The following is a 19,144-nucleotide window of genomic DNA, read 5'->3' as shown; positions in this document are numbered from 1 at the left end:
GTCATTACTTCTGTACTGAGCCATGTAAGGGCTCATTAGGACAAAATTTCCAGGGGCCCTGACCCATACCTCTGCTGGGCTCTGAGGGTGGGGTTTCCTCTGACTGCACTTGAACTAATAGTCACCAGCAGGAGACCTGGACTTTGCTCTGTTTGGTTTCTTTGTGGACAGAGTGAAGAGGTGATGTTCTCCCGTGCAGACAGACAACAAGGCTCTGAATTGGCTTTGCAGTGACTGGAATGGGGGTTGAATTTGACTGCGGCTGCAGTCAGTGTTAGAAATCAGCATTAGTTTCTGCACCATTTCAACTTGGCTAATGCCTGCCAGCAGCTTCCCAGCAGCGATCACAGTTTACCCTCTGTTCCAAAGGAGAATTGAAATGGGATGGAAGTGCCCCTTGCCCCTGACTCTGCTCAGCCCTTGGGTACAGCCAGATATTTCCATTTTTACAGCATAAGAGAGAATCCCATGTTTTGGGACACAAACAGCAGAGACCTTGCCTTTTTTAGTAGGATGTGTAGCTGGAATATGCCCTGGGGAAATGCTAGTGCAACACATGCCACTGACCTTGCAGAGCAAAAGGTAGATATTATATGTGTGCGAATGCCAAGTATGGTACGCTGTGATCTACAGAGAGGCTCTTTCACGTGCTGCTTTGTACCACCCACATCATGCCGGCCTCTCTGCCTAGTGCAGTGCATGACATACAGCCCCGACTTTGCTGTGTTGTGAATTTTCCAATTTTGCTTTTCCTGTTGCATTTTCCATAATTGTAGGGGAGAAGTGATCTGAGTAATACTTTACAGTAACTGAATATGACACCTATTGCTCAAGGAAGTCATAGGACTTTCCCAGTATTAATGGACTTATAATCAGAACTTCCTTCTTATGTGTGGCGCAGTACATAAGGGGAGAACAGGTAACCATGGCCCAGTTCTTTTTCTCTTACCCTCTATCCTGCTCAGAGGAACCCTATGCCCTTCAGTTCCTCTGGCTGGTGCTTGCTGACTTGCTGCTTGAGGCTGAGTTTTAATTAAGAATGTGTGCAAAATGCTTTGACAGCTTCAAGAAGAGGCCGCTGTAGGTGGGCCAAGGATTTGAATTATTTTTGTTTGTTTCACTTGTATTTCCCATGAGCTATAATTGAATGTGAATTACTTCTATAGTTCATACAGATTCACCATCTGATGCAATGAAGGGATTCTCTTTAATAACTGACTTCTCATGACTGGAAGTCATCTGTTCTACTCTGAATAAAGGTGTTTTTTTTACCTCCCTCAGGTTCCACTGTCTGGCATCCCGACTGTAAGCAATCCACTAAGACTGAAGAGAAGTTACGGGTAAGCTCAATTCGTTGCAATGGCACATCAGATATTTTGCCCACACAATAACTGAACACCGTTTTTAAAAGAGTGACTTTTCCTGGGTTGTTTTTTTTTTTTTTTTTTTTTTTTTGCCTAGCTGTCACCACTCTGGCAGAATAAACAGTGGAGGCACTTCAGAGGTATTGCTCTGATTTTTAGGCTCACCACCTTCACTATACCCGTCACAGTGCGCTGCCTTAAAGATAGTATCATTTACTGACATACAGACATGACAAAGTCACTAAAACACATAATTTCATATCTCAATTATTGTGAGAGAGACTCTTAAGGAGAAAATGTGAACAAAGCAAATGCTACGATATATTTTAGTATTTTTGCACATCTGTGTAATTGCTCTATAGTTATGCCCTGTTTTGCGTGGTTACTTACAACATTTAGAAAGTACGGACTCTTACTCCTTTGCCATCCAAATAAACCTTAGCCTAAAGTGATCCTAATTTGAATGCCAAGAAGAGCTGCAGTTACCCTTGGAGTCATCTCAGCATATCCAGATGAACTTTCTGGATCAAATCCTTGATGGCAATAATGCTGCACTGATAAATGCTGGAGCCTGGCTTTTTGTATGCACTGGGCAATTCTAAGCTGATGAATTTACTAATTCATCTGCTGGACGATTTACTCTTTTTGATGTCTCAGTCCTTTGAAGTTTGGTAATTTTTCTGGATATGAATATTAGAGATTGTATACGAACAAAATGTCTTTCAGACAAGGAAACTTAAGAGCTACGGGTATGGAGATACGTACGATATCTTGTGGGTTGTGTTCTATGTGTGGCTCATTCACAGGAAGCCACATCCTTCAGAATTTGTTCAGGTGCACGGGTCTGTAAAACATCCCATGCAGAGAATTTACTATGATCGTAGGTAGTGTGCAGATAAATTCTTGTTGAGCAGAGTTCATGTTCATGTGGGCTGTACTGATAATACAGAAGTATAACTGGCCCTAGATGGGCATGGGATCTAGCACAGCCAAACATCACTGGAGGTATGATAAAGCATTTGCACATGACTTTCTATAAGAAAATGGAAAATTCTGCCAGTCTGGATTTTCTTCCTCATTGAATAATTTGAATGTAAGACAGTGTTTTGGCCCTCTCAAGTGTCAGAACGCTTGTGCTTTGTGGTGAATGGTTGGGGTACAATACCTCCCTTTCACTTGGACCCGAGAGTCTTATCAAAGCACTCCTGACTACACTGTTGCCCTTAGAAACCTTCTCCAGCTGACCTTATAAATCAGTTGGCTTATTTCCATTCTCCATGGAAATGGCCAAAGTCCTTTTCAAATATTTTCTTTTTTTCCATCACACATTCAGGCATGTCAGTCTTCTTCCCCCTCAGCTAATTTTAATTGGAGTGAGTGAGTAAATGAATTCATCCACCTGCAAGACTTTGGCTAAGTGAGTTCTTACAGGAAAATGAAGTGCAGTGGAAGAATGCATATTAAAGGAACATCTGAGAAAAGTTATGAAACAGCTATCCAAGGTCACCTTGCTCCTGAATGAGAACTTCTATGCAGAGGTTTAATATGTCTTTAAAAGGCATTGAGAAATGCACTGTCCTGAAGCTGGCTGGAGAAATGGAGAATTTTTAGCTTCAACTGGACATCACAAATAGTCTCTATCTACTCCAGTGCAAAGTCAGATACATTATTTTAAAATCAGTTTGAGTTCACGTCGATGACTTTGGCACACATTTCATTCTCCTGACTCAAATGAAAGCAGCAGCAAACAGGTAGGTACAGAAAAAAATGAAACTGAGGAAACTATGTCCTATTTGATCATGTCACCACTAAATTATAAACTACTTTGATTGACTTTCAGTTTCTTGACATAGATTTAGACCTGATTTGAGAATCAGAATCCGGGTTGTAAGTTGAGAAATACGTGATATAGCCACTTTCAGGGTCAGGCCTAGATTTTCTGGTGGTTCTGCAAAAAGCCAGTGCCATAGCTTCTTTGCTCTGCTGGGTTTCCTTTCCCTAGAGAGCAAAACAAAACAAAAAGCCCTTTTATCTTTTAGCTTTAGTAGTTTTCAGCAAGTTCTGTTTTCTCTCAGTAACTGAATTGTGGTATAAACTAATCAGCAATCTAGCTGGTCAAGATCTAAGAGGGAGTTCATAAAAACGTTTGCTTTAGATCTTCCTCCCACTGGATATTTGTGGAGGATTACAAAGCCTACACAAGCAGAAAATAAAGCAACCATATATATGTAAAAAGATATACGTTGCTTAGGATTTTTTAAACTGTCTGGTGGTTCGTGATTCTGCAGGGGTTAATAAGTAACACAGATATTATAACACACAGATTGTTATCTAGCTAGTAGGTATTAGTAACTTGATCGAAAAAAAGTGCTTAACCACTGAGCCTGGGCAACTGCTTTCCTGTTCACTCTTTTTTCCCTTTTGTGTTTCATGACAGCATTCCTCATCTGAGTTCTTTTATCCAAAGAGTCTGGTTCTTCGCAGGCCACGCTCTGCAGAGGTTTGCAGTTGTGTTTTCATAGTGTTGATAATGGTCTTCTTTACTGAGAAGATTCTTCATTATTGTCGTTCGCTGCGCTTGCTACTACTTCTGCCACACAGCTTTCCTGCTATCACTTGCCACCTTGGGCACTGACGCTGTAGTTTGCATCATGTGGTGCAGTGTTGTTTGTTAATTCTCACATTTTTTATTTTTTTTAATGAAACACTTAAAATTAATTCTTTTTAGATTAGATGAGCTTTTTGGGGCTGTAGTATTGTTCTTCCAGTGTTACAGAAAGTTCTTCTAAAACAAAAAAATTAGAGTGCAAATATGAAGCAAATGAAAGTGGTGAAAAGTGATGTTTAAAAATAAATAGTTTTTCATGAACAATGGCTCATGCTTTTTAGTAAAAATATGCCATCAGTTAAATCAGTTACTTTTTTGTATGTATTGATCAAATACATATGAATACTTTAGTTACTTAGAAAGTTCCAGGTTTGGTCATGTTGTATGCGCTACCTGAGAGCATTTGCCTCTCTCTTATATAGGGCACATCCACGTCCAAGTTGGGAGATCCTCCCTGTCCTCTTGATTCTGAACTTTCTACTTTCAGGCTTCCTTGAGTTTGCTTCGCACCTACAAACACCACCCACTTCCATTTCTTCTCCTTCAGGGCAGTGCTTATTTATTAGTTGTGTCTGCTGGGGGGGGGGATGTGTGGCTGTACTGCTTTGCAGGCACACCTGAGGTAGCGTTCATGTGATAGCAAAGTAAGAACGTACTGGTATGGACTTAGTACAGACTAGCAGTAAGCAGACAGGCTGATAGAGTCCATACCACTGGATTTCCGTTGTGTCTGCTTGCGCTGCCTTCACATCTTTAATTGCGAGGTAGGCATGGTCATAACATCAGTCAGGGCAGGATATTTGTGTTAGATGCAGTCTGCAGGATAGTGTTATATGGTTGAATCCAATGCTGTGATTCAAGTGGGAGTTCATACAAGCCCTGTTCTCTTTGTCCTGCACAGTACTTTTGTCAGTTAACTTTGGATGTTGCAATGCATTAGCCACTCTTGAACGCTGCTCTCTCTGTTAGCGACAGAGGTATGTATCAAGAAATAGAGCTATAATGATGTGTTATCAGTGCTCCTAAGGAGGGCAATGTCTCTGCAGTCCTAGGCTTTATAGAATCAAATGTAGGAGTCTGAGGACATCAAACTGCAGGACCATTTCACTCATCTTTTAGGCCAGTGTAGTGGCTTTTTGCATTCAGCTTAGCATGCATGAGTCTTGAGTTTCAGGTTCTGAAATCCGGGAACCTTAGGGTTAAAAAACCAAATCCTATCCAATGTATTAGAAAAATATGCAAGGCAAAATAGGAGCAACCCATATCAAAATAAAGGTATGTTCTCTTTCTTGCTCTGTAGACTATGTAGGACACAAATAGCTTAGAGTCAGATGAATATCGTCTTGTGTAAATTTCGTCAGTATTAAATTCTGTTTAGATTTAAATGCTGATTATACAAAGTGTAATTCAAAGCAGATTTTGGCTTCAAGTGTTCTTCTGGAGAGTAGACACAAAGATACTATCATTGCTGTTGCTATAAAGATGGGCCAAAGGCTTGAATCTACATGAAAAGAGTAGGTTGAAAATTGTTGGGTGAAATCCTGTGAATTCTCTGAGAAGTTTGCTGTTGAATTTAGTAGGTCCTGGACTTCCCACTTTGCTTTCTTCTGCTTTCCACTTAACTTACTTGTGATGACGGTTACATTTGCATCAGTAGTCTTGTAAAAGTTTGTTTGGTAGCAATGTGCCTTCAATGATTATGTGCTGAAAATTCATTCTCTTCTCTGGCCTTTGAAAGGACAGAAGGAAAGAAAAATTAGTTGTGACCTATTAATATGTGTGTCTGTGTGAGTTTGAACTAAACCTGTTTGCTAGTTTATCTTGATGCATACATAGTGTAGGTTTTTAGGCAGTAAAAAATGAATGCATGCATTTGAAGGAAACACTTTGATAAGGAGAAGGGTACAGTTGAATTAGCAGACAGACACAATGAATGCTCTAACACTGAGGTGCTTTATTGGTTTTGTGTATGGCCACTGAAACTTACTGAAATCCATAGGAAGCCTGTGTTTAATGAACCCTGGTTCCAAGTCCTAAATAACTGTAAAACTTTGCAGTTGATGAAGCAGGTAGTCAGAGTGGCAAGTGTTGTAATTCCTTGCTATTGCAAAATTCTATCTGCCTAGTAGACTAAATTACATCCTAGTCTTCTATTAGTTTGTTTATAAACATGCTTCACTTAAAGTAGCTTCTGAGAATTAGAGAATTTGCTTAAGCTATAATGTTAAATGTTATTAAGTGAAAACATATTCATTCTTCTGCAGCTATTATCACCGCCTTGCATAATGAACTCTATCAAAAAACTAAGGCAGGTACTGTAAACAATGCTGACGATGCCTTTGTTAAACAATAGTGCATCCATTTGGCCAGATGTTCTTGGGATCAGTTTTGATTTGGTTGCCTGCACCTGTAAGTTTTTATAGAGCATGATTCTGAACATCTGTATTTGAGAAAGCCAGAGCCACCACATTGTAGTAGCATCTGAATGATGTGAATGGCTCTAGCGTGGATTTTTTTTTTTAAGAAGTTAATTATTTAGATGATGTGCCATGCATGATGACATGACAAACTGAGGTAAATGCAGATGAACACCTTAAACTTTGCAATCTAGTATTAAAATAACAATTTAATCAGTTTGGGGCATATGCATGGGTGATATGATAATTAAGCATTGAAATTCACAGTGAACCTAGTAGGATGAGCATGACAGTTGGTGTTACCTCTGCCAATCTGAAAATGAAGTTGGTAAAGAACTTTTTACGTTGAAGACAAATGCATGGAATGAAGAACAAAAACGTAAAAATTAGAAGTCTGTGATAAAGAGGGAAATACTGAGAAGTCTTGCAGATACTTTAGATGCTTTGTGATCTGGTTCTTTCCTTTGGCTTCTTTAATGACATGCATGAATTTCTATTGACTGAATTTCTGTTGATTTTTTTCATGTACTTCATAGACTTCCTATATCTGGTACAGTCATCCCATATTGATATATTTGCTACTGTTACATCCATTTGGGTGGAAGAGGAAAGAAAAAACAGATGACCCTTCTGCTGTCAGAAAATGTGGAGAAAGGCCTTACACCACAAGAAGAGAAAAAAAGATTAGTGTAGTTCTTCGTAGAAATTTGCTTTAAATTTCTCTGCACAAAGGTGGCATTATGAAAAGCTCTATTTGAATTCTTCAAGAACAATCACATAAAGAGTGTTCCAGATCTGTTCGTAGAAGAAGTAAGGCAGCTTAACTTGTTTTGTTGCTGGGTAGAACAAGTGTCACAGGACTATTGTGATGGAAGGAAATACCTTTAAATTAATGCATTAATATTAAAGGATGTTTCCTCTAATTTCTTTACCTGCCTTCTTCCAATAACGTGTGCAAGAGATGCTCATGTGATATCTCCACCAAAGGTTAAAGATTAAATCAGGGATAGCTGCTATTCCTATTTCACCTGTGCTCCAATCAGCTCTCCTCTAGGGTGGAATTTACACCCCATTGCAGTTACATCAACAGAGAATTTGACCTCCAGTGTGTCTCTTGCCACCTGTTTGAGATATAAAGCCACAACAGTGGTGCACAGGGTCTGGGATTCTCGACTGCTAATGAAGATGCAATGTACAATCTAATAAAAGCCATACCCCATCACAAATTTTCAGACAGGAGATATTATAGGTTTCTTAGGAGAGGAGCCAACCATAGCAGCTAAAAGTATGCCAAAGGAACAGCTTATATCAAGGAATCTTTAGTGTATGTTTGTTAAGGCAAGCAGCACAAATGTTTTTAAGTGCAATGCAATTGTCTTTAGGGGAAAGTGCAAAGCTGTGAAGGATTCCAGACCATATGGGAGCAGCAGAGTAGGAAATAGCCATCTGTGATGGAAACGGCCTGTGTAATTCAAAACAAGAAACAGGGCAAAGTGAGGCAGGAAGGGTGAGTAGGTGTAGAAGTCCTCGTTTTCATGCACTGTCTTCAGGGGTATGTCGTAAACTTAAGCAAGATACAGGACTGGGGGCAAATAGGGGAGCCACAAAGTTCCAGGTCTGCTTGGATTAAGCTTCTCAGGAGAGGAGCGGTGTGCGCTGAGGCAGTGGCTGGCAGGCTGCAGTCCCGCCCAGGCAATGTGGAGATTTGCAATAGACTGAAGGTAAATTTTATATATGCAGGAAGAATTACAGAAAACAGAAAACTGGTTTTAAAGGGTGTCATATCTGGCTCATGGCTGTGTTAATGGGATGGTAACGAGGAACTTGGAGCAGAAATGCAGTGAGGAAATGAAGAACAGGTGCTACAACTTGCTAGTCCGTCTGAAAATTGCTCCTGTACTCTGGGGTTAGGAGCACCCAAGAAAGCTGTTAGCAGGATGTGGTTGAAACTGTCTTCTTAAGGTGTCTAACTATTAAACAGCTTCTCTGAAGTGATAAATGCAGGTGAATTTTCCTTTGCTGAAGAGGTTTTTAGCAGTGACATTAAAAGATGAGACTAAGGAGGTGGACCGAGGGCTGAGAATTTCTTGTTTTCTGAAGTGATTATAAAAGATGCTGAGTGAAGAGCAACCCAGAGGGCTTGCCAGGTGGGAGGAAGCCATAACTGCCTCTAATGCTTGATTTCCTGCACCAGAGAGAATTGAGCAGACAAAACTCTTAAAGTACGTCTGCCAAAAGCCAAAGGTAACAGAGACACCCTTAACAGTACCTCAACTACTTAATACTGTTCCCTATGTTGTAATGAAAACAATTGTTTTCCATAGCAACTGCAGCAACGTTACACGTGTCTCCACTCAAACAGACAGTGGTGTGAAATGGCAGAATGGAAGGGGGAATAAAGTGTTTCTCAACAACAGCCAGATTTTCCAGCTTAACTCTTGTAACGTTTCCATGAAACAAGTGGTTGTTGTTGATGTTTTTGCTGTGATTGCATCATGGGAGGAGCTTAAGGGCAGCTGAGAAATTTCTGTTCCCTTTTGGGAGGTAGGAATTTGCAGCTACAGAGAGAAAAGGAAAGAAACGCATAAAGGTCCAGCTGAGAAAGTATTCTCAGACATGCTCTGGAGAGGATTTGTGACTCTCTCAGTCCATGGCCACATCTGCTCTCTGTTTGATCTGAATCTTCACGTTTTTTGGTGGAACATGTTCAAAGCCTTTTATTCCTCTGACCCTCCCTGAATGTGGTGATTTCATTTCCACAAATGAAGTCAGATAAAGCCTGCTGTATGATCCACTATTAGTCTTCAGCATTTTTTATACGGATGGTTCCAATAGCTTTCCTGGCGATGAAATAAAAGGTAGAAAGACTCTGAGGTCTGTTGAAGGATCCTTTCAGGAAATGTATACTGAGAGATAAGAAAGGTCCAGTAGCCTTGTTGTGTTCAATCCAGATATTTCCTAAGAAAAATCAGCGAGCCAGGCTGTCAAACCTTGTTTCACTTCAGTATATGCCTGAAGGTCCCTTAGTTCAATGTCACAAGCTGAGGAGGTAAGGACTATTTAGCAAGATTTTATTTTCAGTGACTTTGAAGTATTGCACTGCACTAGTGTTGTCAGGGTCATCTGCTAATGTATTGCTTTGTGCTGGGATTTGGTTCTTTGAAGTCGATTTGTGAGCAAAAATTGTTCATGGTTTCTCAGTTGCCAGTGGGATATTGTTGACTACCTTCATGTGTCTGCTGCACGCAAGATTTAGGAGTAATCACCACAATAGCCTGGGTGACTTTTGGTGGAATAGATGTTTTTCAAATTCATTAAATTTTCGGGATCCCCACAGCTCAGTGTTAAGTTATTTTATCTCCTCTCACAAAACTTCCCCCAGGGAACCAGTTTCTGTTTAATCCTAATGAAGTGTTGGAAAATCCTCTAAATGTGTAACAGCACTCGCTCTGTAGGGGTGTGACTGTTCTTGCGAATTTCACTTTGCAGGACATTGTCATTAAACATCAGGACTTTTGCAGTATGGGGAATCATGAAATTTCAACCAACACTTTAGCTTTCATGTTACACCTAGATTGTGCTGCAGATGTAGGGAACAGCTCCAAGCCAAGGATTTCTGGTCCTTCTACTTAGAAGGACCGCATTCAGTTCTGTATTCCTAATGGAAATCCAGTGATTGAACATCTGGAAAGTGATAACATGTGTGCTATGCTCCTCTCAACAGTTTTGTCTGCTGAACTGCGGATACCTTTAGCTGTTTGTTGAACTAACGTTTTCATAAAATGACCAGCCCGGCCTGTACTTTGTATGGCTCCTTGTAGTGTCTCTGACGGGTGTTGTTTGGTTTTTTTCATGATTGTTGTCAGTCTTTTACATTGTATGGTTTAGAAAACCTCCTTCCCTTCTCACAGCACTCCTTCCCCTACCAAAAAAAAGCTCACCTGACTCACAAGATTGTGAAATTTGCCAGAATGCTTGTATTTGCGTTGACATTTTTTCCTAATTTCAGTTAATTTCAAGATGTATGAAGATTTCTTCACTTAAACCCAAAATTACAAATGTCGGTGGCTTCAGGTTGCTCTGATAAGTAACTTTTTGTTTTTCAGCCTACAAGAGCATCATCGGAAAGCATTTATTCCAGACCAGGTTCCAGTATACCTGGCTCTCCAGGCCACACTATCTATGTAAGTATTCTGATGAATAAGCCACCGATCTCTTGCTTGCACATGAAATACTCCATGCTGACATAATTTTTATAATGATGCTAATGTCTTCATTCTAGTGGTTAAATTGTGACAATTCTTGTCGTGATAGATGTGGTTTTTATAACTGCAGAATTTCAAGAGCAGGGTAGGCCTTTTCTAGGTCACACGTCCCTTAGAAAGATACAGACTTCTCTTGAAGTCACTTGGTGATGTGAAAAGGGACAGAAGGCAGACAGGTTATTTGACTTTGTTAGGGGTTATGTGAGATCTGTGCACCTCAGCAGGCAGTTCTTGGGAGGTCTGCTGTCTGCAGTTGGAGGATGTAGGTAGGGGGGTCAGCCTGACTGATACAAGATATTCTGTTTCAGAAGTCAAATGTTTTGGTTGTGGAAGGAAAGGGTTTTTTTAAGAACAAAAATGAGATTAAGCATCCTTCTTTTACTAAACTAACAGTGCTGAAAATGCAAAGCTATTGTTATTATATTATTATATATTATAATATTATATTACTATTTTATTTGTGGTTACCTAAGATGTAGAGTTGAATATGATTCCTTCAGTAATCAAGCCTCCTTTTTCATTATTTTAGAGGATCTCTTTCACTTCTTGGCCTCATTATTGGTACCTTTTCATCCCATAAGATCTTAGAAATTGAAAGTGGAAATACATTAGCAGAAGTTTGGCCCAAAATTTTCAAAGGAATAATATTTTTCTCCTCTTTTCACACCACTTTTCCAGGCATTTCAGTGTTGTAAATATCAGTATCTTTTTTTTTTTCTTCGCAGAGAAGTTCATAGGGTCAAAATAAAAAGTCGTCTTTTATGGCTGTACTAATCTAGTTCTAAGGAGGAAGAATATCAGGTCAAACGTACTTGGGTGAATAACAGAACAACTGCACCTTCTCAAACTTGCTGTATTTCCATAACCTACACTTCCAAAAACCTCACATCCATTTAAGGGTCCCGTTCCTTGAAAGTCCGTATAACTTTTGTCCTCATATAAAAGAAGCTCACAGATAACCTGCACAAAACCCAAGGCAGAACTGGAAGATAACAGCTAAGGAAGAAAATCACAGTAGGCTGATTAGTGAGAGAGAGTCCATTATGAGGGGAGCAAAGATGAAAGTATGCTGGGAAGAAGAGGCAGACTACAGGGCAAACTTCCTTTTCTGTTACTTATGCATAATGCTGAATCACTGGCTTTATACATAATCTAAAGGTTACATAGGTGAAAATGCAGTGTAAGAGACAGAAATTTATCAGTTACATGTACAATAATGCAGAAAAACTGCCAAAATTACAAATCTCAAGTCCTGAGTTTGAGTTAAATACTAGTTCTTCAGTGCGTATCAATAACAACAACAAAAATTAGCTATATTAAAAATGTTCGCACTGCAGATACCAAAACACAGAACATATCCTGGAGAACTGCCGGTAATATCAACTTCATAAGCTGTAGCTTATGAAATTTAAGTGCTGCTCAACAGCACAGTCTGTAGGGCAGCATAATGGCCTAGACCAAGGTCTACAAAAATATCTGTGGTCATTTATATTGGATTAAGAATATCCAGACGTATTTGCAGCTCATTAACAGACTGTGGAAAAATATTACAGAAATGTCATACACTAATATACCTAAGTATTTTAAGGGTTAAATTGGCTTAAGGTATTTTGTTGTATCTGGTGAGTAAAAAGGCAACAGATAGGAGGCTATTTTAGAAAGTGAATTTCCTAACTATTTCAAACCTTAGTCAAAAAATGTTTTGTATTGTTTCTGATTTATGGCATTGTGTAACAACCACCAAGAGCAGTGGTTGTTAAGAGAGCTTGGGAAGGTAAATGCACTTTAATCTGAAAATAGTAGGTGCTAGTACTCGGGAAGAACAGAACTGAATGCGAGTAGAAACAGATCAGCTTTGTTTCCTTGTGCAGCCTACTATGAATAAACAAAATATCTAGTCGAAGAGTTGCAAACCAGTTTGAATATTCTCTTTCACTTTTAATCAGAAATTGTATTTCTCTAACGTGGGTAAGAATGTATGATGATTTTTTTTTTAAGTCTTCTTTTAAGTAAGGAAAGATATTGGCTATCTGTAAGTAAGGCCTCTTTCTAGCTCCTTCTAATGGGTGCAGCTGTCTTTGGAACTGATTTCCTACTTCCATTTTTTAACTAGTCAAGAGCTCCTTGCAGTTTTAGTGGAAAAAGTAGTCAATGTTAGTACTATGTAGTATGCAGTTAGTAAGCAACACGTGCCTTACTCGGAAGCTTGGGTATAGGTTGAGTAATGAGTGCGATATAGTAATTTCAGTTGGGAGTTTGGATACCCAGTCCTGATTGCTTTTTTATTTCCTCATAGTAAGTTGTATTTCCTCTCGTATGCACAGTTGTAAGTTAAATTTCTGTCTGTGATCTTCTGCATGGAATCTTCCCATTATCTCTGTAATCTGCAAACTAAATGAATTTTATCACACATTTTACATATGGGAAAACAAGAGCAGAAAGGTGAAAATACTTGCCTGAGGCCACAAAAAGAGTCATTTGCAGAGCTGAAGTTTCCAGCTCACTACTGTGGAAAAGAAACTTTTGTATTAGATCTATATATGCCATGTTCTTTCTTTCCTGAACGAAGAGAACACTGTGTGCTTTTGCAGAGGAGGCCTATTGGAGAACAACAAGAAGAAATCACTTTACGTGTAGAATGCCAAAAAGGGTTTTCCGTGGCAACAGTGTGACAACAAATACACAAAAATCATAAATTGTGTAAAACAGAAATTACCAATGCATTTGTGTAAGTTAATTTATCTTCTGTCTTTGACCTTCAGGCAAAAGTAGACAATGAAATCCTTGATTACAAGGATTTAGCAGCCATTCCCAAAGTCAAGGCCATTTATGACATTGAACGTCCAGACCTAATTACTTATGAGCCATTCTACACTTCTGCCTACGAGGACAGACAGGAGAGACAGAGTCTTGGAGAGGTAATGAAACGACAAGCAACTCATTCTGCTGTACGCTTTATTCAAAGCCTGCTTCGCTTCTCTCCTCTTTTGAAACAATTTCTAATTGACACTCCTAGATATTGTTGCTGCTGCTGTTCACAGTGCTTTTTGTCTGTTTGATCTGGGTTTAATGGGAACAATCATGATCATGCCTCATGTGTGAAACCGCACAATTAAACACACAATTAAACACCTACAATATCACCAGCCATGGCAGAGGAATGGCAGGGGGGAGGCTTGGAAGCTGTCGGTATGTGCTTTCTCATAACTCACGTGGGTGTCCTAGTCTTTGGGTACAGCGAAGTCCAGAATGTGAGACAAAAGCCATCCTGCTGTTGCGCTGTGAAGCACCGATAATCACGACAGAGTATGAGGAATACCATGATGTTCTATGGTAGTAAAAGGATTAAGAGCAGTGGGATGCTTTCTCTCACACATATTAAAGGGAAATACATTTCCAGAGCACTTTGCCGAACATACTGGATAAAATCTGAACCAGGTCAGAATGAAGTGCTCGTCCACCTGGGAAAGCAGGTTAGTTGTGTTATGGAAATAGCGGCCTCACATTTTAAACTGGTGACATTTAATAAGGATTCTTGTATCCTGCAACGGTAGGAAAAAAAGCTGTCTAATTTATTCTCTGAAATTTGTATTTCAAGATATCTTTCAGGTTTTAGGGTCCGCCAGCTTTCTCAGGTGAACTTCCATTGCTGCAATTACTATTTACATGGTTCCAGTGCAGATCGTGAAGCAGGTTTTGGCGTGTAATACCATCTGACTGTAAATCAGACTTCCTGAATCTAAATGGACATGGAAATGGATTTGCTTCCTTGCAATCTTAGTGACTTTACTGACTGTAACTGAATTGAGTATGAAGATGAGCTGAGGAAAATGGAAGTACAGTAAATCATTCAGGCACCAGTGGTCTGAAGATGCCAAGAATTTGCTTTCTGCCCACCAACAGATAAGAGCTGACTCAGTTTTTCTCCTTTGTTCTGTAATATTTTATCGGATTAGTTTTTTTTAAATTATAACATGAGTTAGAAATTCGGGAGGCTGTTCAGCTCGGGAATAAGATAAGAGATAAACAGGTCAGAATAATACAGAATTTCCCTCCTAAAATTTATGTTGGTAGTGAATCCAGCTGACGTCTGGTTCAAAACCATTGTGAGATGCATTGGTGACCTCTGACCAGTTCCAACAGGCCTGACCCGTTCCACAAAACTCTCTACAAACGCAAGTCTCTTGTTAGTCACAGAGAAGGAACTGATTTCACCCAGAGAAGGTGAACTATTTGTTAATCATTAGGGGGAAGCTTCGGACTGACAAAGCAGTGTAGTGAAAGCTGATAAAGCAGTATGGTGGAAGCTGTGGGCTGTTATGCTTGTTCTGAGGATAAGCAAAAATCTTTGGGGTTTTCTTACCCCGTATTTTCACCAGCATTAAATCCAATTAATTTTTGGTGACTACAGAAATTTGTTCTGGAAACAGAAGGGCTCTCACGTTCTTTTCAGAAGGCTTGGGTTTTCCACCCAATGCTACTGCTGACTTCTGTCACCTTGGGCAAGTTACCTCACCTCTTTGTCCCTGTTTCTCCTCCCTTCCCTTGCCCTAATGAGAACACAAGCCCATTGGGGTGGAGTCATCTCTTACTTTGTGTTTGTGTTGTGGTAATCGAGTGGCAACAACCTTGGTACATCATACATCAGTCACCATCATCTTTAAAAAGCAAAGGAGGTGACATGTTTAGTCATGGCAGGGATTTGCAGACTTTGAGTGATTTAACCTGCATTCTCTTTGCAAAGTGTGTGTATGTGGTGGCGTTAAATAAAAGGGGAGCCTGAGTTTAGACTTGTAGACTACAAATGCCCTTCACCATGATTTAAAAAGAAAAATAAAAAATAACCAAACTCAGCTAAGAAAGATTTCTGGATGTACAAGGGAGATATACAAGAGCCACCAAAGTTAATCCAGTAGTGGAGACAAACCTTAATTACAGGGAACGGGCTACAAGAAAATTGTATACTTTAGCCCCAAAAAGTGAGAAAACACAGCATGAGAACTTCTTTATTGCAGTGGAACGGAAATGCTTTGAAGAGTTTCTCACTCATGAGCTCTGTTGTTCAATGAAATCCCAGTCTTGTTTTTCTTAAAGTCTGTGATGAAAGATGTTTTCATGTAGCACCATCTAGTGGAACCAGGCATTTCAGTTATGGATCCGCCAGCAGTTGGCAGGGGGAAGCGACAGGGAGCCTATGAAGAGGTGGTTTAGCTTCTAATATAAATTAGAAGATTATAAATTAGAGCTTAAGAGATACTAAATGAGATTTTTAAAGAAATTTTCTTCTACTGAGGCTGACCCTAAATGTAGTGATGTTTCCAGAAACTGTCAGTTATTCACGTTCTTCATGTCCTGTAACTTCTGCCTTGCTAGCAGCAACCTGATGAGTGCTGAAGTTGTCTTTTCTCAGCTCTGACTTTTGCTGCACAAATATTGAGAGAAGCAGCATTTTACCTGCATGTCCTTTGTTTCTAGTATTCTGTCTGTTGAAAGTATTGAATGTCTACTGCAGCTTCCAGTAAACAAGCTGTTGTAAAATAAGAAAATGAATTTTTCTAATGCAATAAATGTTTCAAAACAGAGCAGGCATCCCACCTGGTAGTTCAATAAAAAGACAGTTAAAATGAGATTGCTGCAAAATGCCGGAACTAGTGTTATAAAATGACACCTGTAAAAGTTTGCAGAAATATCCCAGAGCATAAAATGACCTGTATGACTTCAGGTATTAGAGCAGCCCCTTAGATATCAAAGTGATAGAGCATTGAGCCTTTTGCAGTGAGTAGAAGTTTTACTGTAAATTTGGTCAGAACAGGCTCTCTACCCAGACTTTTTTTTTTTTTTTTTAATATCTGAATTAATTTCTCTCTATCTCCACTGGCTTACTATTCTGGAACTGAGCTGTTTCTTCTCAGCTGGCTGCACAGTGTATTTCAAACTGACTAGTGTAGACTTCTGTGATAGGCCAGATTTTAAAAGACCTCATAAACCCTGAAGAACCAAGCATTCCGTGGCACACTCAGAGTTTGAGATATGGTGGTTCACCTGTGCATGATAAAACAGTAAGTTGGATGCAGAGTGTGGTTCCATTTCCCAAAACGCAATGAGATGATGTCAGATGGTGATGGAGTAAAAATACATGAAAGGTTGGTCATGGATCCAGCACAGTACTTCCTGGGATGCCTTCCCAGTCTTAGATTCCTGTGACTACCTTTTACAGTAGTCATTACCTTAGCATGTAGGCAACCACAGCAGATTATGGAAATTTGTTTATATACAGTAACACATAAATTACTAGAAGAAAATGTGGGAACGCACACCACAACATGTGCTTTTTTCATTCATATTGGAAGTTTTGGGTTAGCTCTCAGTTTTTGTTGAGAATGATGCTACAAAGCATTGTGTATGATATGTTCCATGTGGAGCAAAGTTTTAATGGCTGCTGCTGTTACATCTATAATGAAATAGTGTTCTGCTCTAGAACTTGTGCAGTTATAAGGATTAGGAAAACAGGAATGTAAACGACATTCAAGGCTTTGATGGAAAGTAATGAAAGCAGTCTTTGAAGAGCTTTATGGAAACTTGCTGAAAAGGAGATGTTCTGTACTCAAACGAAAAATGTCACTCCTTTGTTTGGATACTTTGCATTCACAGTGTCACCAGCTCCATGAGAGTTAATGGTCTCTCAATCCAAAAGGTATAGCTGGATATTTATTACCAGAAATTCTGCATATCTTTTACACTACTGCTGTTGTATATTATTTTAGCAGACTAGCATCAGCAGTTTTACTTCTGAGACATTATCTTAATAGCTGTATCATTCTATAATAATTGTGGTCTTATTTAAAAGAATAATCTCTTGCCCAGTTATTATGGCAATTCAATAATACGGAAGTTTAGTGCATAAAGAAAATAATTAAATCCTGATCTTCCAGCTTCAAATTGTCTTGTGATTAAAGGGCACATAACTGGTAATTATACATAGTCTTTATTCTTGTTCATACCATCAACCTATGCATGATCTTATGCTTCATTTCTAAAGGTATTTCTTGCCGCAGTTTCCCTATATCTATAATAGAAGCTTTTCATAATGTTGTGCATATTTCTGCCCACTGGCCTTTGTGCAGTTCTTCCAATGTACACGCTTGTAATTCCTGTCTGTTCTCCTTATGTAAACATTGAAGAACGCAGAGATTTAAAGGAGATCATATCAAAGAAATGTTGATGACAACTGTGTACTCCTTTGCATGGGTATGAAATGTAAGGCCTTGGGGAGAAGCACATTTTTGCCAGAGGATGTGTGTTGGAGGAAAAACATGCTTCATCCTGGAAGTTGTTCTGTATTTCTGATGCCATGCAAAGCTCTGAGTTAAGATTATTTACTTTTGATTTCCACTTTAAAGATTTCTTCATAACAGCCATGGTTATTAAATTAATAACTCTTTCTGATTTTGATCTTCACAGCTATGTTTTAATTACCACAATGATTAGATGGCTGAGAGATGATGTTGCATGATATTTGACTGAATTAATCACGCTTATAAAGATTCTCCCAGAAACTTTAATTGCTTCAGTGATTTATGGACCAGTTCCTGAGCAACGTGGAAAAAGCAAGTTCCAGTGCTGCAATGGCCTCAGTAATTTCTACATTGCCATTTCGCGTTGCCATGTATCCATGCAGCAATATTTAGATTGCCATTTTCTGGCCTAGCACATGCAATGGTGTTTTGGTAACCTTATCTTTATGTCTTTGCAGTCTCCGAGGACATTATCACCTACCCCTTCTGCAGAAGTAAGTTTGGTGGAACCTTTGGGGGCAGTATCTTATTGGGATTAGAATTATCCACTTCAGCAAATGCAAATGTTGATTTTTTTATCAGTCTGATCCGTCTCTGTTTGCCACATAGACATGTTTTCTGAGTATTGAAACAACAAAAAATAACTCTTCTTATTGACAGATTGTACAGAAAATGAGCTCCTACTACTACCCGTTTGTTGTCTATAAAGCAGTCATTTCTCCAGCAGAGGTCCCTTCTTGTACATTCATCCTTCTTGTGGCACAGGCAGACTCAGATCTCAGGAGCTGGATGATTTACATGAACTAAAATGCTGCTCTAAGCATCTAAATACTAAGTCCTGTTTACTACTAAAATATTTGCAGTTTTGTCTTGAAGGAAACATAACTATGGTTTGGTTTGGTTTTGCTTTTCCCTAGGGGTTAATTTGAACGTCACAATAACATAAAACATTTGGGAAGTCATTTCTCAGGATACAATAGATGCTGTTGCAGAAGCACTACCGTTTTGAGGCTGGGGAATGTTGCTTATTTGCAACATAAAAGTTGTAGTGAATGCTACATGTTAAAAAAGTGACTATAAAATTTCTTGTAAATCTTCATGCATTAACATCAGTCCTGTCCCTTTTGTCCTTGTTTGGTTTGCTTTGTGGGGGTTGGGGGGGGATTTTTTTGTTTGTTTTGAGGTGTTTTGGGTT

At 39.2% G+C, this 19,144-nt stretch overlaps 1 protein-coding gene across 1 annotated transcript in view; it reads left to right on the top strand.

Annotated features, from left to right (window-relative positions):
* Positions 1–19,144, top strand: part of ABLIM1 (actin binding LIM protein 1) — a 141,442-nt gene that overhangs the window by 93,834 nt on the left and 28,464 nt on the right. Inside the window, exons 9-15 of the mRNA XM_009881639.1 lie at positions 1,282–1,353; positions 1,462–1,463; positions 3,802–3,862; positions 6,229–6,284; positions 10,496–10,573; positions 13,417–13,572; positions 18,408–18,443. Of these exons, the coding sequence (XP_009879941.1) occupies positions 1,282–1,353; positions 1,462–1,463; positions 3,802–3,862; positions 6,229–6,284; positions 10,496–10,573; positions 13,417–13,572; positions 18,408–18,443 (461 nt within the window). The remainder of the gene's footprint in view (positions 1–1,281; positions 1,354–1,461; positions 1,464–3,801; positions 3,863–6,228; positions 6,285–10,495; positions 10,574–13,416; positions 13,573–18,407; positions 18,444–19,144) is intronic.

Source organism: Charadrius vociferus, unplaced genomic scaffold, assembly GCF_000708025.1.
Source record: "Charadrius vociferus isolate BGI_N301 unplaced genomic scaffold, ASM70802v2 scaffold282, whole genome shotgun sequence".
In the NCBI taxonomy this organism is placed as follows: domain Eukaryota; kingdom Metazoa; phylum Chordata; class Aves; order Charadriiformes; family Charadriidae; genus Charadrius; species Charadrius vociferus.
This window is presented reverse-complemented; position numbering and strand designations above follow the sequence as displayed.